The sequence below is a fragment of the Pteropus medius genome, unplaced genomic scaffold (assembly GCF_902729225.1).
Source record: "Pteropus medius unplaced genomic scaffold, Ma_sr-lr_union100, whole genome shotgun sequence".
Taxonomy (NCBI): Eukaryota; Metazoa; Chordata; class Mammalia; order Chiroptera; family Pteropodidae; genus Pteropus; species Pteropus medius.
Window position 1 is genome coordinate 22,424,097 of NW_024340692.1, and position 17,246 is coordinate 22,441,342.

General features: G+C 33.9%; 1 protein-coding gene across 1 annotated transcript in view; it reads left to right on the plus strand.

Annotated features, from left to right (window-relative positions):
• The window catches only part of VPS13A (vacuolar protein sorting 13 homolog A), a 179,043-nt gene extending 162,011 nt beyond the window's left edge, over nt 1–17,032 (plus strand). The window contains exons 69-72 of the mRNA XM_039845143.1: nt 6,462–6,547; nt 8,660–8,783; nt 11,135–11,209; nt 13,019–17,032. Of these exons, the coding sequence (XP_039701077.1) occupies nt 6,462–6,547; nt 8,660–8,783; nt 11,135–11,209; nt 13,019–13,069 (336 nt within the window). The 3' untranslated portion in view covers nt 13,070–17,032. The remainder of the gene's footprint in view (nt 1–6,461; nt 6,548–8,659; nt 8,784–11,134; nt 11,210–13,018) is intronic.
• Nucleotides 17,033–17,246: the final 214 nt, after the last annotated feature.

Consider the following 17,246-nt stretch of genomic DNA (forward strand, 5'->3'; position numbering starts at 1 on the left):
AGATTACCTTGCTGTTGAGATATACATAACACCAGAGAACAGTAGTTTGTGATGTTACTAGGATTAAAACAAGTAAGGTCATGTCTGTGATTATTAGTACAATGTCTGATAACTAATTATATTTTTATTATTCCAAATGGATAGCACTTGATGCTAGTTCTTGCTCATCACTGATATAATTCTGTATTCCTCATTCGTCTCCTCTTTACCAAGATAAAAGCATCATTAAATCTTATCCTTTTTTTCTTTCAAGATTAATAGAATACTTTAGTTAAAATACCAGGACAATTTTCACACACTAACTGATGAGCAGTACAAACAATAAAACCAGTGATTTGGTCTGCTCTGTATTATACAGTGTTTTTAAAGAAATGTTATTGTTGTTTTCAATTATACATGGTATCATGAGTCAGTAGTGTTCCCCAAAAGAGGTTCTGCTGGAAATGCATTACAAGAGACTCTTGTAACTATCCACTTAAATTATTTCTTACCCACCTCTCCCTCTCTGGCCCTTTTTCTAGAATATATTCGGTAGGTTAATTAATGGTCCGTTTTCAATGCACATAATTATGTCATGAACATAATTCTGTCTTTCTCCAGACCATTTTAATTGAACCAGTTGATGACAATTCATATTAAGGTAATAGTTTTATTTTATTTGCTTTTATGTCACATGGTTATGCTCAGCTTTCTTGCCCTGCCTAAGCTATCAACATAGTTTATAGTTTGACAGTTGAAATAGCTCAATAGTATGGGAGGAGACAAAGGTATGGGGGACTAAATAAGGGCTAATTCCTCTTCAGATTTGATGACACTCAGATTTGATTTTTTTAAAAAACCAACTTGGCTCATGGAATAAGCTAAATATCACTTTCCAGTTCTGTTTACATTTATTTTATTAGGTATATGAAATCACTGAGCTTTGAGATAATGAATTTCTACTGTTTGATCCTAAAGCTTGGTTCAATGCCTGTTTTTCCTGGCCATGACCCTCAGAGTCTTTTGAAGTGGATTAGTAAAACATTTTTTATTTATAACCTTTAATCAGATAACTCGAAGTTATGCTTACTGACTATTATTTTCTCTAAATATAAGATTGTTTTGAACAAGGTGTCTATTTCTTAACTAATTGAGAAATGGTAGCATTTACCCTTTTAGTTTAAAATTATCTGCCTGAACTTTGTTGCTTTTAAAGTAAGTTTAATTTTTTAGTATAAGCTGTTCATAAACCTTTCCTCTTTTCCTGTCATCTCCAGTAGATTTTCTGCTTGATAGCATTCTTACTTTTACTTTACCTTTTATCTAGATAAATTTCATTTTCCTTTTATCCCCCATGACCTTTAGAAAAATGAGATATTAATCAGATTTTCTTTTTTGCTGAATTTTGTGTTCTTATACTTTGTATATTTCCCACAAATTATTAGCACTTTACAGTCAGGCCTTCATATCCACCGGTTCTGCCAATCCTGCATTGAATTGAATCCGAGGATATGAAACTTGCTGATGCAGAGGGCGAACTAAGGGACTTGAGCATCTGCAGATTCTGGTGTCCAGGGAGATGACTGGAACCAATTCCCTGCCAATACTGAGGGACAAGTATATATTGTTTGGGATCTAAAAATCTTCTGTGTTAGTGATTTGTTCCTAATATCTTATCATATTTTGCTTTTTTTCCAAAAATATTTTTATTATAGAACTCTACTTCATAGCATTTGTATAATTTGAGAGTGTTAGCATGTTTTCTGCATAGTAATTTCTAGTTTATGTTCTCTCTTTAAAGTATTGGGAACATGGATTTAATAGAGGGTAACCCTGATACCAGTGTCTTTGAAGTTCCTGTTTTCTGTGTGACTCTGAGTTTGTGACCACTCTGAGTCTGTGACCAACTAAGGTTAACATACTTGTATTTTCTAATGCAAAATGGATCCTTTTACCAATAACCATACATTTTTAATTATCTATAGATTCTGACAATTATATGTAATGAATGTAGTTACCTTTCTATTTTTCCATTTATTTCTTTAAGAAAGTTCTCAAATGATGATAGGTAATTCATATATACTTTTTATGAATAAGGCAAAAATTGTTTTTCCTTTAACATTCTAGCATGTTAAATTGGGCTAACATATCTAAAGCACAGGCTATTGTGCTTAATACTTCAGCTAAGTCATTTGATATTTCAGTCAAATCGTGGTCTTTTTGCAAAGGCTCTACATAGTGACTCAGCCTTGGTTTTGCTGGTTTATTAATTTTAAAGGGTATCACAATTACTTTAGTAGAAACATTCAAAGCTGACATCTGTTTGAGATGGAGAAAGATAGGACATTAACACTAAATTATTTGGACCCTGTTAACCTAAAGAAAACCAACGGGCCTGACTGCTTTAGCTGCTTAACTCAGCAATATCCAGCATTCAAGGATACTGAAGACATTTTTGAGGCACCATAAGAGGAGACATCATGGTATAGTGAAAAGCAGTGGAATTAGAAGTGAAGAAACCACCTTTCTGAGCCCACTTTTGTAATTGACAGTGTGACCCCAAGCAAGTCACTTAACTATAACCTAACTACACTAGGTCATTGTGAAGATTAGATGTTTAAGACGCCTGGTACTCGATTTCTTCATGTCTTAAAGGAAGAGATTGGTTTAGACTGTACAATAACATTCCTTTAGGTGTAAAATTCTGTTGTTATTTTCCCCTAAAATAACATGACATTTTGAAAAGCATAAAGCTTTTTACACAGAAAATTTATCAAGTCGAATAATTAGGCAGAAAGTTGTTACCAAAGCATGGCATTTGTAGACTGTACAGCATGATGGAAGGTGGTGGCTGATAAGCTATCACATTTCCATTCGCTCCCATGCTTCTATGGGATTAAGTTCCAAAGTTTTAGCTTCTGCTTACAGTGAGTGCTGTTCTTAGTCCATATTCATGTGTTTGTAATGGAGACTGACCAGTAAAATTTTGTTGTGTAAGGAGTTATCTTTGACATTTATTCAAATTTATCCATTCTAATAAAGAATATGGTTCATTATATGTTTCATAGTAGATGGTTTGGATCATAATGTGCGTTTATCTTTCAAGTGTTGTATAAGGTTTTTGATGAACTCCAGAAAACATTGCATGATTGACCTTTTTTGTTTAGCTTTTATTTATACCAGATGCTACTGTGACTATTGAAATTGGTTTAATTGCTTATAAGCACAGGTTATATTTTATTAAAGTACAGGCTAAAAAGTGAAAAGTGATGAGAGGCAGGCTCAACTCCAATGCCCAAACTTAACACAATATTGAAATAGAAGCTAGGTACTGAGGTTAAGGTTGAACCATAGCTTTTAAGTTATTTGAAGATTATTATCTATTAATAGGATATATTGATTTTTTTTTGACTCCTAGTAGCAGTGATGTTCTTGAAGAGATCAACATTTCTATTCTTGATTTTAAAACTTGGCCATATAGGACAAAAGAAAGTAAACGCTTTTGAGCCAATTTCTTATGAAATACCACAGAAGTGAAGCAAAAGATTGTAAAGTTAAAAATAAAGCTTAGCTTCCACTCCCACTATTATCCTTTCCAAGCCCAGAGATAAGTGCAATGAACAGATTGGTGTGTTACTACCAACCCTTCCAGAAATTTTCTGTGCGTTTATATATAAGTATACCTGTATGTGTTTCTGCACCCCTCATTTGTTCTCAGTAATTTCACTTCGTATTATCTTGCACATCTTTCTATATTAGTATACAAGCCTACCTTTTTCTTTTTTATGACCGTATAATATCATCCCATTGTTTGACTATTCTATAGTTTAAATAGTCCCCTATTAATGAACACTTAACATTTTTTGCTTTTAACACTGTTACCATGAAGATTTCTATATGTATATCTTGACATACTTTTGCATAAGATAAATACTTGCCCTGGAATTGCCAACCCAATGGGTATGTTTAATTGATTTGCATTTTCTTGATTTCGAGTTAAGTTGAATATTTTCTCATATGTTTATTGTTCACATTTTGTTTGTTTTGCTGAACTACCTGTTCATAAACCTGTCACATTTTTCAATTAGTTTATTTACCTTTCTTCTATTGGTTTATTCATATTCATAGAATTCTGTTATGATATTAGCTCTATATCTCTATTGTTAAATATTTTCCCAACTTATTTTTTTACTTTTGTTATTTTATTTCTATTTGCTTATTGTTTTGCCAGTCAGAGGTGTCTAATTTCCATGTACTTAGGGGTTTTTACATTAAGTTTTATTGACTTTCTGTTTTATGTTTAAGCCTTTCCCACTACAGTTTTGTTTTGTATACTTAAATAAATGAATCCTGTGGAAGGAATTAATTTGGTATAAAGAGAGAAGCAGGGATTCATTTTTAGCCAGTTAGTTGCCTGAAACACCATTTATGTAATAATACACACTTTTGCCCAGGAATCGGAAATGCTGTGTTGATTTCGTAAATTCCTGTATATAGATATATAGGATTTTATAGAGTCCTGTGTGCATTTTGGTCATTTTCTGGAATCTGTTTCTTCTATTGATATGTCTGTATATAAGTTCTACCAGCACCAAACTGTTTCACTACTGCAACTGATAAATTGTATTAATATCTGCTAAGGCAGTTCTAATTCTCCTTTCAAAATTTACTGGATATTATCACTTTTTCTTAGATAAATATTAGTATTTTGTTAAATCTTCTTTCCCAGAACAAACTGAGAAACACTATCCTGGAATCAAGGAGAGAAAGAGAGAAGAGGGGGAGAAGGGACAGGAGGAGGGAGGAGGGAGGAGGGGAGGTGGGGGGAGAGAGAGAGTGAGTGAGTGGCGCGCGTGTGTGTGACAGTGTGTGTGTGTGTGTGTGTGTGTGTGTGTGTGTGTGTGTGTGTGTGTAAAACTGGGGGTGGGGAGATAACATCTTTATTATAATGAATTTTTCTATCCAGGAATAAGAAATAGATTTCCCTATTCAAATTTTGTTTTTCCCCTCAATACTGTGTTTTAACTTTTATCACATAAATTCTGTATGTTATGTGTTAAACTTGAGGATAACTTTCTTTTTATTTCCCTTGTAAACAGGATTTTTTCCTTCTATTTTTCAAGTTGACTATTGTGTTTATAAAATAAAGTTACTGAGTTTTGTGTACTTGAGTTTTCCAGATAGATCTTATCTGCAAATAATTTCTACTCTTCCTCTCCAATATTTGATTCTTCTCTCTCTTAATAATGTTTATTTTCTTAACACATGACCCATTTTGCATAGTTTTTCAAATTTATTTGCATAATTTGTTATCTAATAGTTCACATTAATTTCTTCTGAACCTGTGGTTATGTTCCTTTTTCATTTGTAATTCAAGGAATTTGTATTTATTTGCCCTACCTACTATAAGATACAGTAAAGATATTCTTTACTCAATACTGTAATCTTTGAAGTTAGAAAATTCTACCATGCATTAATTTGTATGCCTCATCTTGTTGTAGTTGGATTTTTTGTTGTCGTGGTGGTTTTAACTTCTGTCTTCAGTAGAAATGAAGACTATTCTATGAGGCTTCTCAGCCATGATTATTATGAAGTCACTTGTTAGTCTTCTTCTAGGTTAAATAACTTTAGTTTTTTTGATATACACTCATGGAACATAATTTTCTTTGTATCCTCTTTTTGGATTTCATCAAGAGATCTAACATTTTGGCTAAATTCTTAACATAGGTCTTATTGGAGAATCTTAGTCACAATTACTTTGCTTGCCTTTAAAAAATAGTCTGGTCTACATATTTTAAGTAGCCAAACTAACCACATCCTCAGAGCAAATAGTATTTAGAACAGATTTAAAATTGATCTAGTTTCTTCTGTTTATATAGTAATATTTTCTGACACAAAGGATTATTAATTTCATGGTTAGACAGTGTTTCAACCGTCTTGAAAATAAAGGCCATTGCATATGCTAATTAGATGCTGGGTTTCCCATTAGTCTGGGAACACTTTGCTCCTTTTTTTTTAATGAGTTGTGAGATTAGCAAAGAAAATCACGTTTGTAAGGCAGATAGAGACAAGGTGGGAGCTAATAGTAATTTATATGGTACATATGTTTAAATATGTGTTTACATATATTTTTGTATAGATGTAATCAAATACTAATATATTTTCCAAGATAATATGAATGTGATAGTTTAATACAAACCTAATAGGCTCAGTTTAAACTTTGTAAGATAATGTCTCTTAAAAATTCAGCATTAAATATTGGCTTAGCTGCAATTGAGTAATCTTAAATAAAGCAGTGCAGATAGGTGCTTTTAAAAAGGAAGCAGCAATGATTTTGTGAATATTCAACTTTCTGATGATATATTTACTATATAATTGTTAACGACTTGCCCCCATTGAGAGGTGGTTTTTAAAGGATCAAAAGAGATTACTTGCATTACAATAGTAATTTTATTGATTTTCTCACTTTCACTTTTTTTTAGGTCATGGAAAATGGAAGATTTGCAAAATACAAATATTTTACCCATGTCATGATCAATAAAACAGATATGTTAATGATAACCAAAAGGTAACTTTCTCTAATATAATTTGATGAGGGGTTAACTGACAACCACTCATGAAGTGAAGCAGTTGTTATTCACCTTTTGTTCCAGAGATGCTCCCAGCTATAGCCAAATTCTCAAACAGACCTTTAGGCAGTAGAAGGTACATGCAAAAATACAGTGGCATAGCCTCAGAGGGGCATGTTTTTGCAGGAGTCATTTTTTTACTAGGGAAAAGAATGAGCAAGTGCACTATTAATATGGAGATTTTGGGATGGCAGAGTGAAAATGTGACTGAGGGGGAGAGATTATGGCTAAATAGGAAGGAGTGGTCAGCAAACCTGTGTAGTTTTATTCACTATTGAAAAGGTGAGGTTATATAAGCATCTTGTTAGTTTAAGTTGACTATTGAATTTAGTCATTTTTAATGTTTTTAATACTAATAATTTCCAAGTCTTAAAATTTACAGCACTATTTTAATTTTCTTATACAAAAAGTAACATAGTCTTGAAAATAAACTTAAAGGCCATTGCATAGACTTTAAACTCACACACTATTAGAACGTATACATGTGAAAGTCAGTCTTCATTCCATCCCAGATACCACTTCCTCTTTTCCCCTTCCCAGAGGCAGCCACTTTTACTTGTTTCCTTTGTATCATTCCTGAAATATTCTTCCCCTGTGCAAGCATTCACACATATTTTTTAATATAAATGGAAATCTATTACATACACAATTTTGTACTTCATTTTAATTTTTTATTTAAGATCTGTGTCTTGAAGATTATTCCATGTCAGCATATGGAGATATTTCTTAAGTGGTAAATGACTGCCTAGTATTTAGTAGTATGTACTGTAATTTACATCTAAATCGTTGCTAAACTTTTATAGTTCCAGACAGTGCTTCAGCATTTTGTTCATAGGAGTTTTCAATCATGTTTTTGTTAACCTCATTGACTAAAGGAAGAGTGACTCATTAGAGTTAAACAAAGCTTGCAACATTTTAAAAATTACCTTCTTTTCGACATAGTGGAACTCTTAAAATAAGGTCACATAAACCTTGCCATAGTCAGGGAACTGTGTGAGTTGTAATGATCGAAAGGTAATATTTATTCTTAGGATTTTCTTTCCAAGTTTCAGATTTGAGGATAAAAAAGTCTTTAAATCAAGAGAAGGAATACTAGTTACCTGCTATGAGATTAGCCTATCTTTGATTTTTCACATGGTTGAAGACGTACTAGAGGACCAGTAGGTTTGTTCCACAGCCCCTACGTTCCAGGATTGGTGAAAGAGGGTATCAGACAGGAAACTGAGAGATGTAAGTCCTGATAAGTTTTCTCTTCCATTCTAGCCAAGAGCCAGGTTTTTCTTTAACTCAATTCCTTAACTTAAAGTATAGTTGCTTAAAGAAACCTCTGGTTGTACCTATAATTGATGTTTCAACCAGAAGGAAGAATTGGGGAAGAAAGGCCTTTGAAGAAAGGCTTAAATAGAATTGTAGACAGAATGCATTTTCATTGCTTTACTTTTTCCCTCATAATGGGGAGAAAACAAGAATTAATTTTAAAAGACTCTTTTGGTGTATGTTAGTAAACGTATTACATGGAGCCTTAGTAATAAAAGTACTTATTCTAAAGCATTAATTACATGACAGTTCCCCAGAATATTGGTTCTGCAAACTTTTCCTATTATAAAATGCCTTATATGTTTGGTCTTATAACTACTTCATTTTTTCTAACGTAAGTATGTTGTGCTATAAATTCCGCACTAACATTGCTTAAGCTGCATCACACAAATTTGGTTGTATTTTCATTCTCATTCAGTTCAAATTTTTTTCTAATTTCCGTTGAGAATTTTTGACCCACACACTATTTAGGAGTATGCTAATTTTGAAGCATTTAGAAATATTCTCATTATTATTCTGTTATTGGTTTCTAGTTTAATTTCATTATGAGAGAACATACTTCATATGATTTCAGTTGTTTTCAATTCATTAAGGTTTTTTATGACCCAAAATCTAGTAGTCTCTTGGTAAATGTTCTATATGTACTTGCAAAAATTGCGTATTCTGATAATATTATGTTATTGAATATAAGTGCCTTGGTTTTTAAAGTGAATTTTTTTTTTTTTTTTTTTGTGTGGTGTATTATTTGTAACAAAAGGAACATTTGGACAGCTTACATGTGAGTGGCAGTACAATTTTGATGAGTTTACCAAAGAGCCATTTATTGTTCATGGGAGAAGATTGCGCATTGAAGCAAAGGTATGTTGAATAGATTTTTTTTTTTTGAAAACTTAGAACTGAAAATAATGCATTGAAGTAGTCCTCTTTACTTTTGTAATATTCCTATCTCTTTTATAGATGTTACTGCTGTCTTACTCAGGCTTAAAGAAAAGAAAGCTAGGCCAAGAAAAAATATGCTACTTTATGCGCTATTACACTGACAACAACATTCCTGGGTCTTCATTTTATTCAGTCATAAAGCCTCATCTTCCTACTGCTGTCTATGGCGCTAAAATGAGAAAATCACTTGTATACTTCAGAATCTCTAGCAGTTCCGTACAGAATGTTTTTCCCTGAAAAATCTCACAAAAAGACACTTGAAAAGTTGTCTAACAGCCGATTGTTGATAATTCTTTCTCTTTTATAGATATTATCTTTCCAATTAAATTAAACCTTCTTGAAGGCAGAGACTGTTTTCTCTCTTTGCTTTGATTCCCAGCAGCTAGTACAGTGCCTGGTACTTGGATGTTGATATAAAATATAATGAATTGCTAGTCATTTGGTAAATCAATAGAGACTCAATATCCATTGTAAGTTGTAATGATTGTACTAGGTATTATAGGATGGAGTAATATATAAGTGTATTAATATAATAGGTATATATGATATAAGATAATGAATTCGGCCTTAGGATATTTGCCCAGATACTTATGTGTAGGGCCACTTTGGCACTGGCTATATTAGTAGAAATGTAACCCAAGGAAGTTGTATTCTTTGTTATTTTTGTTTCATTTTTATTTTGAGGGGTTGAATTGACTCATGTAACGGAAAAGTCTTATGTCTACATCTTGTAACTTAGATATGCTCAAACTATGTCGTTAGCAATTATTCTTCCTCCCTTTCTCTTCTCCTTCATACTCCCTCTTCTTCACCACCCCCATCTCTAGCTTTTACTTTCTTCAGTGTTGGCTTCATTCTCAAGCAGGCTATCCTCTGGGGACAGGATGGTCAGCAGAAGTTCCAAGCTTATATCCTAGTAGCTCAGCAGAATGAAAGCTTCTTATTGAGCCTCCTTTGATGACTTGCTTATTCCTGCTTCAGTCACTTTGGTCAGGGAGTTAGAATGGACCATATGACCAGGTGAGGGTCATGGGATCACCATGGTTCTACCAAGAAGGAAGGGGAGCTCTCTCAAGTATTTGGAGGTAGAGAAGGTGAGAAAGAGTTACCCAAAGGAGATTCAGTAAGATCTTATGTGGAGTGTGGGACACTGGGCATAGGCAGGCAGAAACAACATTTGTCTTACCACTCATTCCAAAGACATGGGGCAGCTCTTAAGTAGACTGGATACTAGTTTTTGGGTATCTGAGACCAACTCTTCCCACTGAGAATTTCTCTGATTGACTTAGAAAATGAAAGGCCCTGTGACCACATATGAAATAATGGATAGTGGCTATTAGCTTCTGGTCTAACCTATACCAGTTTCCTGGCTTTTTCATATTTTTTTCTCTCTTCAAGGATAAACTTCTTATCTTCTTGATTTCTTCCCCTTCTGCCTTTTCTTGGGATATTGTATCAGCAGTCATCATTTTGTTTTTTAAATCAAATTTCTTCTGGAGTCCGTATTTGCATAGATATTTGAATTAATTATAGGAACTGTTAGACTAGTAAAATTTCCACACTGCTTCTTCTGTGACCCTATCCATAGATAACAGAGGTAAACACCATCCTCCTCCTTAATAATCCCATTCATTCTATTTGTCCCTCTAATGCTTAACATCCACCATTAGACAGTTTTCCCCACAGACACTGAACAGAATACCAAAGGAGTATAAAAAGTAAGTGGAAGACAGTCATATAGGATCTGGGAACAACCCTGATTTCTTTGATCCTTGAGCTACATTATTATTGAATGAGTGGTTTAAAATCTCAGAAGTTATACACATACACACACACCCATAACCACATGTGTGTATGTATGTACACCCACATATGGATATATTATTTTTGAGCTGAAATCATCATTATTCTATGGCCAGATATCAAGAAGTTTTCTGAAGGGAAAAACAGTGACACTGCTCCCAGACTTATCTCCTTCCTGCCCTCTGTGTAAACTTTTATGGCTTTATGGCTTTAGCAATTAAAAGCTAGTCACCGAAAGGTTTTTTACGTAGGTTTAGTGATACTGGATGTGTGAGTATTTAGTCTTTTTTTTTTTTTTTCATTTATGTTTGATTATTCTTGGTTTCCTATTCTTGGCCTTTTTTTAAGGTGTATAATTTGTGTAACAAGGATGCTTTAAGCACAAATTTCTAAAACCGTATGCCATTTCTTTATCATATTTCTACAACTGGATTTTCATTTTAATGAAGTTACTTATTTCATTATAGGAACGAGTGAAATCTGTATTCCATGCCAAAGAGTTTGGAAAAATAATTAACTTCAAGACCCCAGAGGATGCTAGGGTAAATATAATAAATCTTTTACATAAATAGATAGCAGCTTCTCATTTCAAAGCCACGAAAGTTGGACTTTTAAGGCAGATAAGTTTTGTTTGCTTTTAATTTTGTTTTTGTGTTTTGACAGTTTTAATATATGTAACTAGATAATATTTCCCCAAAACTACTTTACATTAGATTGGCCTCAACACACCTACTTGTTTTTCATATCAAATTGCTCCACCTTACTTTAAATCCTAATTGTAATATTTTGTAAAAAAGTCAACAAACAAAAGAAATTATTTTATACTAATGCTATGCTATCGGCTGTATCAGGGAAAGTATGACCCCACATTGTTGATTGGTTTACTGTATAGCTATAGTAATTTTTTTAAAAGATCACTTACTACAACATAGCACATAGCATGGCACAGAACAAAAGAAGCCAAGCCTGTAGTCAGAAAAATCTGTTTGAATATCGGTTCTGTTCCTTCTTGACTGTAAGACCTTGGGGGAGTCAGTTAACCTCAGTTTCCTCAAAATGTGAAACGTGTGAACTGAAAAGCACTATGCGTACTTTAGGGATTATAGTAATTACGAGGACATACACTGTCAAGAAAGGAAGACTAAGCTGATTATCTACCTCATTAATCAAAAGTAAGATGCTATTTCTAATACTTCTGCCCTCATGCTACTCTCTGTTTTGTTCCTGGCTAGGTATGACTATTTCCCAGCTCGCTTGTCACATCTGTACCCCAAACCAGGAACCTTGGTGCATTTAGCACATGCTGTGCAATTTTCTATCTAGACACTGATATAAGGCAACACTGGCATACAAACAGAAAACCGAAAGGGGACAAGTTACTAAGAAAGATGAATAAAGTGACCAGAGCCTCAATATTCATGTTGCCTAGAACATGAAGACAGAGTAGAGCATGATGATAGCATGACTTTCAGGCCTTCTTTCATGTGCCAAAGGACATTATTGTCTCTTTCAGTTTCTCTGTAATAAGTTTTCCATTTAATCTCTGTCACCATGTTATTTTATCCCTGAAGGTTTGTTACTCATCCTCCTGCTCTGCTAAAAATATCCATAGAATGCTACTGAGCTCGGTTCTCTTTCTCTCCTTATCCTAGAGCTATTCTCCCTAGGTTTTTCTTAAATTAAGGAAGTGCAAAAATCTGCTAAAGCTTTTCATAATGGAATAACCCCAGTATCACCTCCAAGGCTTTTATCTGTCTTACATGCCCAATGCTAATGGATTATTGGTAGATAGGATTGCAGTACGTTTGCATTTTACATTTCGATTTCAAATCCTTTTAAAATAGAAAACATATTATGAGAACACTCAAAATGCTCAAGAATGTTGCTGTGCTATTACCCACTATAGAACTCTATGTAATTATTCCTACTCAGTAGAATCCTATATATGGACTCATGAAGGTTTGTGATACAGAATTGGCATAGGTTGGAAGGAATTTTTCATAGATGGTTTTCACACTATGCCAGAATTACTCAGTCCAGCTGCCAAATTACCTTTCTCTCTCAGGATGGTTAGTTTTACATTTCTTATTCTGAAGATGACCATCCAAGTCCAAAGACCTTAGAAAAACATTATTCTTACTGTTAAATAAAACCGAGTCCCATTGTCCCTGAACCATGTGGGCTATTTAAATGAGTGAATGATCTCTTACGCAGGATGAATTTAATTATTGCCCATGAGTATACACCTAACTAAATTGGAAAGCCAACTTCTAGATTTCTGTTCATTACATTTTGAGTTTCATTGCAAGTTCATTGAAGTAAGTAAATATTGGTGTATTTCCTCACAACAGTGGATCCTCACAAAGCTAGAAGAAGCAAGAGAACCTTCCCCGAGCCTCTGATGAACACTGCTTGAAGACACACCGTAATAAATCATTACAGTTTCCACCTTATACCTTCCAAAACCTGTTTGGGAAGTATATTACATACAGAAGTAATTTCAAGTACACAAAAATGTATATATGTATCATTTAGAATCAGGTAAAACAGCTGTGTGATTAAAATATTTCAACTCTTTGGGGATCCATCTGGTTTTCTAACCTGAATCATGCATTTGGTTAAAATTCTAATTACTTTATAAAAGAAACATTTCTTTTATGAATCTTAAATATTTCCTCCAGGTGATTCTCTGCAGTGACAGAGAAATTGACCATATATTTAGCCTTTATATGGAGCTAAGTTGAATGTTCCCAGTTTATATTTTAAACTTCTATCATGCTTATTTCAGACTCCTTGAATAAGTGATGGGAGTGATCAAACTAGTGATCAAATCAAACATTGCAGTGGTATCCAGAAAACTTTAGTGGTGGTTTCTTTAGAAACAAGAAGTTCTTTTTACAGATAAATATTTTGGTATTATTTTCCTTATTTTTTTATAAAGGATAGGTTTGAATTATACTTCAAATATTCAGCATGTCTATAAAAAAACAATCTTTTATATATAATGTCAGATTGAATAATAATACCCTTTCAAGCCTCATCTTAAGAAAGGCTTGAAGAAATGAGTGTCATACCCAGAAAGGGAAAGCTCCTCTGAGAACTTTGAAGCCTTAGAAAAACTTCTTCAAGCCATCTCCATGGATCTACTTGGTTTACCCGGGTCATGTTTTTAATATACTGACTTTAAAGGAAAATTCCTGAAGCCTTAACAATACCAGCTTTCCATTCAGTGGTAATATGAAATAAATAAAACTCCCACCATCTTAGATCTGAGTTATGCTTCAGAACAGACAGCCCCTCTCATAAGTAAATATATGTACCCTAAAGACTAACCCAGTACCCTGTCCTGTTAGTAATAGATCAAGAATTTCCAGTTTGCTGTCTCTACAGTTATTCAAGTGAGAATCATTCTTTTAAATGTATAGCTCATCAGAACAAAAATCATGGGGTTCACATTAAAAATAAGGTTATGGGTTTTTTTTTTCTTGGTTTTTGTTCAAAAACCTAGTATTAAAGGACTTTTTCAAGAGACAGGAGATGAATATATGATTGTGAATCATGAGAATGATGCAGAGTTTTATTTAGTTATAAATAATGCAGAGTATTCAGTGCATGTTGTATGTGCCATGAAATTATTATAAACTGTTTTTGAAATTGGAGACTCTGTATAGTCAATGGTTGTGAAATGTTCCTCAGGTTCCTCAAACCCTTGCTTTGTTGTAAAAGCTAAAATAAACAGCATGCCAGATTGTAATTGTATTCCTTCCTGACCAAATCCTGCTTTACTAAATATTATTGATTTTCCCGATTATAAAAACACATTGTTTATTATCAGTAGTTTCCCCCAGAATGTTTTTTTCTTTGCTGACAAAAGATGACAAATTTCAAATCACATGATAGTACGTCCTCCCATGATGACCTTTGTTCAACATAACATACACATTTTCTCTGTTGCTGAGCTCCTCCCATTTTGCATGCATTAGAATTAAACCTAAAAGTAGAGGTAGTCAGAAAACTCTTGAGATTGTCCTCATACCAAATGTTGCTTCGCTGGAGTTCCTTTCAATACCATTAGCCAGGTACCTCTTTACCTACTCCAGTTTCATGATTTTATTCTCAGAAAAAATACAGACCCACAACTCCTTGGGTATCCCATGTTAAAAGAGATAAACCTAAAAGAGCAGCGTGGAAATTCTAGTATCCTCTGAAGACTAGGAAGAATGGGTCTTATAACTATTACACATACAAAGCCAATATGCCTATTCTTCCTGTTCCCTTACCATTAAGGACCTAGAAATGTCTTTTTTAATTCTTGCTCTACCATCATCTTCCTGTCAGCACCTCCCATCACTTCTGCTGCTTCTAGAGTAGAAAGACTCACAATTTCAAGAGCAGTAGTTTATCAGTTGTCTTAGAATATTGTCTTCCTCTAAACAAAGAAAACCAGTAGATTGCTAGATGAGTCAGTCTTTTTAGTATGACATTTTACAATTTACAATTATGTGTTTAATTGTATATTCTTTTTTCTTGAATATTAGAATCCAGAATTTTACTATATTTGATAACAATCTGTCCCGAATGACATTTTACTACCTTTAATGGCTCTCTGCTTGAGAACGTTGAGCTTGTCTTGCTTGTTTGCTAGTAGCTGTTGGATGAGGTCCTGAGTATTGTGTCAGCTCTTTATATTATTTGTTAGCTATAGCCCCAGGTCCTTAATTCTAGCAGAGCATATATTCTAATCCGTGATTATTGTGTGAAACCCTAGGCAGAGTGTCTGTTTCCTGCCAAGTCTCCAGAAAACTATGATCATTAGACATAGCAACTTTAATTTCTGGTACAAAAAGAAGCTTCTGATTTCTCCACATTTACAAAATACTCTCTGAGTATCTTATATCTTTTCTCAAGATCAACCAAAATCCTCAAGGACAGTGTTTTTCAAACTGTAAGTCTTAACCTAGTAGTGGGCCATGAAATATATTCAGCAGCTCAAGACCAGCATATTTAAAAAGTGGAATAGAAAAGAGAGCATTGCATATAACAAGGTTAAACATTGTTTCTTGAAATAATGTTTCAGTTAAATATCTATATCCTGTGTGTACTGGGCCACATTTTGAAGTGTTATTTCCTATTGGGAAAAAAAACTTGAAAGCAACTGCCGTTGGAGGCATGGGCCAGCCAGTGATTGAATATTCTTGATTGTGCGGAGCCTGACCTAAGATAAGGAGCTGCAGATCCACAACTCAGGGAGTCTTCAGATTGTGATCACTATCTTTTTCTTTCAAGTGAGAAGGTAGGATACCTCTTGTTTTTGGTTTATAAAATGTTTTCCTTTCACAATGTGTATCAGGTCCCACTAATATCTGGTATCAGTGGGACCAGAAAAAGCGTAGAAAAGTTAGATCCGCCCCCAGAAAAGGCCACAGGATAGCATTTAACTTAATGTATTTCAACCTCTCTCCCACTAAGCATTTTACGAGCACTGGGGACAGAAGTTCTTTTTAAGTTGAATTTGCTTCATCTACCTTCTATCTGAGTCACCCTACCAGTAGCAAAGGCCCTTACAAATGGAGAGCTTAAACATGAGTTACATTGTCGTAAGGCCAGAATACTCCTTCATTGGAGGGTGCTATACAAATGCCGATGCAGTTTAGCTGAAAATAATTGGATTTCCTCATTTCTGTAGGATTCAAGTAGAAAGTGTAGACAAACTGCATTCTCTATGCAAGATTCAATACAAAGTTTATTCAATCTAGATTTCTTCGGTGCTACCCAGTATCACTGCCCCTTTACATACTCTAAAAGGATACCATTCACCCTCTGCCCAATCCTTTGAAATATACTTTTGAAATTATACCTTACTATTAATGCTAATCAACTTAGCATTAGTTAAAATTTTTATGATTCTTGTAATTTTTAGCTTTGATAATTGACCAATTTAGCTTAATGCAGAATTTTTTTCACATTTTTCTTTCTGCCTCAACTGGTGTAAACTAGTACTTGTTTCAGGATTATCCTAGAAGCAGACCAGCACATGTACTGGGAAGATACTGGCTCCTGTGTGTGTGTGTGTGTGTGTGTTACTTGCCCTTGAGTCAGCTCTGACTCCTGGCAACCCTGTAATTGGGTGACGTCCACAGTGTCTTGTCCTCAACAGCCCTGCTCAGCTCCTGTAGACTCACGCCTATGGCTTCTCTTAAGGAGTCAATCCATCTCTTACTTGATCTTCCTCTTTTCCTGCTGCCTTCCATTTTTCCCAGCATTATTGTTTTTTTCCAGAGAACCTGCCTTTTCATGATGCACCCAAAGTAGGACGGTCCTACTCTATTACAAACCTTCATGTTCCTTTAATTGAAGCCTTTGTACTTTATTTTGTAAAATAAATTTTTCCATATCATTTTTTAAAAAGTTTTACTTCAGAATTATAGATTAGTTCTTTTTTAAAAGCATTATGGCATTATAAAAAAAAATTGAAAATTTTGGTTATTGAAAGGCCTATGTAAGAAATGTAACTTCAAGTTTTATAGGTTGATATGAGTGTATTTTTTTTTTACTTCATACAAATACTAATTAATTTGT